A 7,840-nucleotide genomic window follows, 5' to 3' on the forward strand; every position below is an offset into this window, starting at 1 on the left:
TCCGATTACACTGGCACACACCACACAGACTGTTACGCATCACCCTGGCCTACATTTCCTATGTTCCATTGCACTGATTGTTCACTCATACCCTAATTATTAGGATATTTTATATATATATATATATATATATATGTGTGTGTGTGTGTGTAAAAATATAAAATATATTGATACGCAGTCTTTCTACTATTGTTATTCCTGTTTGATTTAAAAATGTTTTATACATTTATTTATATGTTTATATTTTGTGGACAACCCGGGCACTTTCTACGCAGTTGTCCCATCAGACCCCCACGCCCCATGGTGAGTACCCTCTCCACAGAGGTTGAAACGGCTTCCCTGACTCTCCTACCAGAAACGTGGCATACTTCTAAGATGTCTCTTTGTGTTTCCACTCTCGTAGACTCTGGATCGTCTGGCAACTTCATCTCCCAAGACTGCTTAAACCAACTTCAACTTCCCCATCATCACCATTCACAAGGGCTGGCAGTAAAAACCATCCAAGGAAAGCCACTGGGGTGTGGGAAGATTCGTCATTCGTCACCATACATCACCTTACAAGTAGGACTGTTCCACTCAGAGAAAATCAAGTTTCTGGTACTGGAGGATTGCACCGTCAGTGTCATTCTGGGACGCACGTGGCTTCAACTACATCACCCCAAACTCAGCTGGGATCCATGTGACTCAGCACTCTACTCAAGTGCGGAACCATCCTTCACCCCAGAGATCCCAGCTGAGTACATGGCGTTCCAGGATGTAAGACACTCAACTGGAACCCCTCTGCTCACAAAGCATTCCAGCGGAATGCTTTACCATCATCACTGACCATAAGAACCTCCAATACCTCAGAGAAGCTAAGAGGCTCAACTCCAGACAGGCACGATGGGCACTATTCTTCACACGCTTCAATTTCCAGATCACATACCCTCTCGCTCATTCAGACCCAGTATGCGCCATGATACCATCAGGTACGTCCAGAGCTGCTCTGTCTGTGCCATGTCTATCTCACCCTGTCAACTCCCAACAGGAAAGCTGGTACCACTACCCATCCCACAGAGGCCCTGGTCCCATATAGGAGTGGACTTTGTGACCGATCTCCCGGGCTCCGAAGGTAACACCTGTATCATGGTGGTGGTGGATCGCTTCTCTAAAATGTGCAAGGACCTCAATTCATCTCACACGTATGGAAAGCTTTCTTCAAACTCCTCTGTGTTTCTGTTAATCTATCCTCTGGTTATCATCCACAGACAAATGGCCAGACAGAGAGGAAGATCCAAGAGCTGGGGTGTTACCTCCGGGCATACTGTCACGAGGACCAGCACAGCTGGAGCAACTTCCTCCTGTAGGCCAAGTACGCACAGAACTCTCTACGCCAAGATACCACCGGCCTAACACCTTTCCAGTGCGTACTCGGGTACCAGCCACCACTGTTTCCCTGGACGGAGGAACCCTCTAATGTTCCAGCTGTTGAGCACTGGTTTCGGGAGAGCAAGGGAGTATGGGACTCAGCTCATCACCATCTCCAGTGTGCGGTTCGTCAACAAAAGAGGTTTGCTGACGTTCGACGGAGGCCTGCACCCGCTTACCAGCCAGGGGATCAGGTCTGGCTTTCCACCCGTGACCTCCGTCTACGTCAGCCCTGCCGCAAGCTGAGTCCCCGCTATATTCGTCTGTTCAAGATCCTGAGACAAATTAACGATGTCACCTTCCAGCTTCAGCTCCCTCTCAGGTACCGCATTCACCCCACGTTCCATGTTTCACTCCTTAAACCGTTTTATCCCTCTGCCACAGAAACCCCGGGAGCTGAAGCGGAACCTCCTCCTCCTGAAGTCCTGGACCAACCTTCCATCTATGCGGTTCATGAGATCTTGGACCTCCGCGACGTCGAGGAGGCCACCTAGAATACCATCAAATAAATTCTAATGTCATCCGTGTCCAGAACCTGAGTGCTGATGGAGTGGGACAAACCGGGTCAGATAAAGACAAGAAAAGTCACATATATAAACAAAACTCCATGTTGAAGAACTTTTAACATGTATTTACATTAGTGTAGTTTTTAATAAACTCTTTACAAAAAGAACTGCAGTGCTTCATTTTGCAGTAAAGTTGAACTGTTTGGTCAAGGTATGTTTGTTTAGATAGCTGTGTTAATTATTTTGAGAGCAATTACATTTCTTTAGAGAAACGTGTCAAAACGACAGAGAAAAACTGTAATGTCATGTCGTATCCATTACCATGCTAAAATCTTCTGAGAGTTGTCATGATAAAAATACGATTATGTACAGACTCTCAATCCACTCTGTAGCATATTCAAATTAACACACTTCCAAAGAATTACAGCAACAATGAACAGCATAGAGAAAAGGTGTGGACACATGCAAATTAAGATTTTTTTTGACAGAAATAAACAAATGATGTGACGTGCTGAATGAGGGATGAGTGCAAATATAATAATCAGTTTAACGCTGCAGACAGAAACATCAGACTCGGGACAGAGACATACAACCTCCAAAGTAAGAACAGCTCACATATTCATTATTCAAACACAATTAGACTTTGAGATGTTAATATTGTCTCAGTTATTGTGTACATGCATTTATGTTCCTGTATAAATTGGATTTTTAATTCTTGCTTGAATCTATATTTTTCTTCTTCAGAAATGGACCAAACTCTACATTTCATTCTTGTTCTCATTGGTGAGTGTGTTTGTTGTTTTATTAATGGTTTATTAGTTTATTACAGCCTGTTATGAAAAGCATTAAAGCAAAGCCTCTCTTTCACAGCTCTCTGCTCTGTATCTGAATGTGTTCAGCGTCAGTATTACTTTATTAATGTGTTAAAGACCTGGACTCAAGCTCAGAGATTCTGCAGAGAGACATACACAGATCTGGCAACGGTTGACAGCATGAATGACATGAACGAGCTGAAGAAGAGTGTGAATGACGGAGGTGTTGAGTATGTCTGGATTGGGCTGCAAAAGACGGGTCTTGATAAATGGCAGTGGTCTTCAGGTGAACCTGCGCTTTATCTGAACTGGGCTACTGGACAACCTGAAGGCAGAGATGATTGTGGAATGATGTGGAATGGAAAATGGGAGGATTTGTCATGTAGTGATAATCGTCATTCCATCTGCAACAACAGTGAGTGCAGCTATTGTATATTACAACAACCATTCATTGATAGATTTTCCATATACTAAATTTAATCATAAGCACTATTTTTAAATTGGTAGTGTATGTAGAAAAGACATACACTACACATACACATTATACTTTTATAATTTTTCATTCTTTTAATGTTGATAGACAACATTTTTTCACTGAGTGCAACACTGTGGGCAACTATAATGGTTTATAAATTACAAATATACAGTCCAGTTAAAGGTTTCTGCAGACTGGTTAATTAACATCTAGGTGTAGTGTAACATCTTCCTCCGTTTGACGTTTCTTTCATCCAGTTCTTTGTGTCTGAATCAAGTATTCCAGAGAGGAAATATAATAGACAAATACAAATCACTTTAAAATCATCATGATGCTTACAAATGTTATATATTTAAAATAATCCTGAAGATATTGTGAATATTAAATATATCATATATATATATATATTACATGTTTCTGATGTCTCCACACTGCTCCTGTTCACATTTAGACCATTAAGTGGCAAAAGAATAATGAACAAACTGATTCATGAATCTGTTTTTTCTTCAATTTTAATTTGTTTTTCTTAAAGCGAACACAGCACCCATATTCATCAATCAGACAATGAATTGGAGAGATGCTCAGATATACTGCAGACAGAATCACATTGATCTGGTCAGTGTGAGAAACCAGAATGAAAATGAACAGATTCAGAAGATCATTAGTGATAATCATTTATCTAAACCATGGGTCTGGATCGGTCTGTTCAGAGACTCATGGCAGTGGTCAGATCAGAGTAACTCCTCATTCACATACTGGAAGTCTGGTGAACCAAATGGTAGAAATAATGAGAACTGTACAGTGACAGAACCAAAATCTCAGGGAGAATGGTTAGACATGACTTGCACCAGCCCATTTCCTTTTGTGTGTCATGAAGGTGAGCAGATCCTCACAAAACACGCACAATCCATCCATCACCTCCAGATGTGTGTTAAAGTTACGCTACATGCCTGACATGACAAATTTATCCAGTGTTTGTTCTGCATGTTGTGTTTTAAACAGTTTCTCTCTAGTTTTTGCTTGTGGTTTGTTTTGTGTTCAGATAAACTGATTGTGATCGAAGAGAATTTGACATGGTCTAAAGCTCTGAGATACTGCAGACAGAATCATATGGATCTGGTATCGGTTCATTCAGAAGAAATTCAGCGTCGTGTGATGAATGTGGTTAAACGGTCATCTACTGCGGCAGTGTGGCTGGGTTTACGTCACTCCTGCACTGTGGGCATATGGTTCTGGGTGAATGGAGAGACCGTGTGCTATCAGAACTGGGCTCCAGGGAATGGTACAGAAGAGGAAGATTGTGAGAATACAGTGAGATCTGGAGCAGTTCAGGCTGGAAAAGATCAGCTCTGGATTAGCCTGCCTGAAACAGATGAGCTCAACTTCATCTGCAGCAGATATTAGGAGCAAATAAATGTATATACTTCTATGTAAGATTGAGTTCACTTTCTTTAACTTCATTACCATGTATCACTTAATTTGGAAAGTATAATATAATATAATCATTTCAACATCAGCAGGCAGACCTGATGGTAGTGATGGCTGCTTTCGTAACACTGCACTGCGAAGCTTCAAAACTTTGCAAACCATTTGTTTTGAACCTGTGATTTGAAGAACATATCAAATTGCCATACTGCCGTGCAAAGGCAAAAGACCATAACTTCGATTTTGGTCAAAAGTGAGTTATTGATATTTTTGGGACATTCAAGACATCCTTTATCATGTGTATAAGTATCTTGAGTCAATTTAGTTGTTTTTCCGAGAAAATAATGGATTGTCTTGACCGTAACTTCAAAAACCCCTGGAGAAACCAACACATAACACCATATAACACCAGTTACCGCTCTTTGACTTTGTGTGAAATGCTCAAATTGAGTTAGGGCATTCTGCCTTTGTTTAACCACGCGTCAGTATGAAGTTACGGTGCTGAATCAGAGTTATATTGTTCTGCCTTTGTTTTACTGTCCATTAAAGTCTGCCGTGTTTTAATTACGGTGTAACAGATATTTTGGCAACAATATGTATTTGTGAATAATATTTAAAGATTTTTTTTTCTTTTTATAATGCAGATTATTCAGCAGGCTGTCACTTCTAGTTGGACGCGTGTGGAATCGAATGCCGTAGCATGTAGCATGATCTATTATAAAATCAGTAGGCTACGAACAGTTTGCAATTAAATCCATATTCTACCTTTTCTTGTAACCTGACAAAATCAATCCACAAGTATTCTGTCCATTCGTGCTTGCTGGCATTCACATTAATCCACAAGTCGTGGAATATAAAAACTATGCTATGTCTATGAATATGAACCAGTGTCTGTATGATTTTTACCTGATTTCGGATCTGATTAAAACTTTGTAGGCATATTTAATGATCTTTTATTTTTTATTTGTATAATAAAAAGGAAGGTGGTAGTGAATAGTTATTGGCCATATTAACCAAGCTCTTAATAAAATAAACCAAATGAAGAGCTTAATGAAGAGTTTAATAAAATAACATGTTTAATGGATTTAGATTATTTGGTAAATCAATTTAATAGATTACACTTTCAATTAAACATTTGTAATTAATTTGTAAGATTGGTTTTATGCATGTTTCTAAGTTTTTGTTTTATTTACACCTTTCTGGCCAGCAGAAGTCATCAGTATTTGGCAAATCATTTTGCAAATTATTTTGAACTGCAGTTGGTTCAATAGATTTAAAATTTCAGAAAGCTTTGTTTCTCCCATTAGGGTTAAAAAGATAGAAATCTTCTGTCTAGCTGTTTACTTTAAATGTTTCTTCAGTAAACTGTTATTCACCTGTAAATTGTCTCAGTTGTTCTTTTCAGGGTTTTTTCTTTCTTTGTGTTATTTACTAACTTTAAAATTACTAATTCTGTGAGGGGTCAAAAGTCATCACATACAAGTGTAAACTGTTTTATTTTTGTTTTTATCATGACATAATAACTAAAGAATGCAGATGTCTTTGTATTTTAAGGACCTCTGCATATGGTTTTTGTGCTACTTCTCTCTCTTACATTAAGTTTGATGTACTAGTCATGTCTTTTATAATATAAATTAGTGCATATTTAATAAGATAACACCTCAAATAATAATAAGAAGGCAGACAAACGGAATTGTAAAAATTAGTTTTGTTTCCTTTTTTTTGTTTGTTTGTTTCACTATACCGTGATTTCAGACTGTGGTGACCTGATTTCTCCACTGTATGGATCCTCATATGTAGTTTCAGGTGACTTTTGATATTGAAACTTTTTCTGCACTAATCACTGTGTGTTGATTCTTTCCAGTGTTAACTCTCATGTGACACTTAAGAGTTGATTTGTGTCTGAAACTCTTTCTGCACTGATCACACGTGTGTGGCTTTTCACTGCAGTAGATTCTCTCATGTGTTTTCTGACTTGATGACTGATTAAATCTCTTGTCACAGTGTGAACACTTGTAACATTTTTCTCCAATGTGAATCCTCTGGTGCAGTTTTAAACCATTAGCCACGGTGTAAGTCTTCCCACACTCAAAGCATGTGATCTCTCACATCAATGTGTGTTTATGCAAATACTACAGCCCTGAAAAACTCTTTCCACATACAGAACATGAATGTGGCTTTTCTTTCGTATGAACTTTACAATTAACTTTACATCCATCTTCTATTTAAAAAAAAAAAAAAAAAAAACGTGTAAAAGGTTAAACCTGAGATTGACAGTTAAATCAGTCAGTTAATTCATGCGTTCATGACATCAAGATTAGATTATTGTAATGCTTTATTGGGTGGTTGTTCTGCTCACTTAATAAATAAACTCCAACTGGTCCAAAATGCAGCAGCTAGAGTTCTTACTAGAACCAGAAAGTATGACCATATTAGCCCGGTTCTGTCTACACTGCACTGGCTCCCTATTAAACATCGTATAGATTTTAAAATCTTGCTTATTGCTTATAAAGGCCTAAATGGTTTAGCTCCTCAGTACTTGAGCGAGCTCTTATCACATTATAGTTGTAATGTTTCTTCATCCAATAAAGAAACAGTTTTGCAGCAAAATTATTTCATTGTCTTTCCCAGGATAGGAACAAGAGCAGTAGTAACACGGCTTCCCTTTTGGATCCGTGTATCATTCGTCCATTCGTTTTTTGATTTAATATTGAAAGAAGAAACATGAGAAAACGGCTTCTTTTTCGTTTTTCGTTTTTTCCAGAAAAACGAAAAACAAGAATTCAGCTTGATTTTTCGTTTTTCGTTCAGGGGTGGAAAATGAATAAACAGCTTGAATATGCGATTTCTACACGTGGGCGGAACGAAACGCCCCTTTCTGCTGATTGGTCAGCCGAAGATCAAATCATGCAACCGTCAGTTCTTCCGCAGTTTCGCGCAGAATAATAGTCCTCCGCTACTGCAGTTGAACGGATAATTAACGCGTTTATTGCAATCAACCACACTAACGAATAGCTCGACACAACCCGTACCGGGGCAGAGCCTAGACAAGGCTTTCTTCTGAGTGCTCTTCTCAAAGTACAAGGGGGTGCGCAAAATAATTTGCTATAGCCTTCCGTATTTTCTGGACTGTAAGTCACGTTTTTATCATGAAACATGTTGTGATTTATTCCAAAGTAATTTATATAATGGATTTAACGTCAAATAATCTGGAG

The 7,840-nt window shown here is 38.8% G+C and overlaps 1 protein-coding gene across 2 annotated transcripts; it reads left to right on the plus strand.

Moving 5' to 3' along the window:
- The first annotated feature begins 2,659 nt into the window (after positions 1-2,659).
- LOC127162060 (macrophage mannose receptor 1) lies at positions 2,660-4,604 on the plus strand. Of its 2 annotated transcripts, XM_051104832.1 has the most exons (4): positions 2,660-2,696; positions 2,784-3,140; positions 3,733-4,077; positions 4,243-4,604. In XM_051104832.1, exons 1-4 carry the CDS (start codon positions 2,660-2,662, stop codon positions 4,602-4,604), a joined length of 1,101 nt encoding a protein of 366 aa, XP_050960789.1. The 2 variants fall into 2 exon arrangements, with proteins under 2 accessions (XP_050960789.1, XP_050960790.1); XM_051104833.1 differs by lacking the exon at positions 3,733-4,077.
- The last annotated feature ends 3,236 nt before the right edge of the window (positions 4,605-7,840 follow it).

Source organism: Labeo rohita, unplaced genomic scaffold, assembly GCF_022985175.1.
Source record: "Labeo rohita strain BAU-BD-2019 unplaced genomic scaffold, IGBB_LRoh.1.0 scaffold_827, whole genome shotgun sequence".
Lineage (NCBI taxonomy): Eukaryota > Metazoa > Chordata > Actinopteri > Cypriniformes > Cyprinidae > Labeo > Labeo rohita.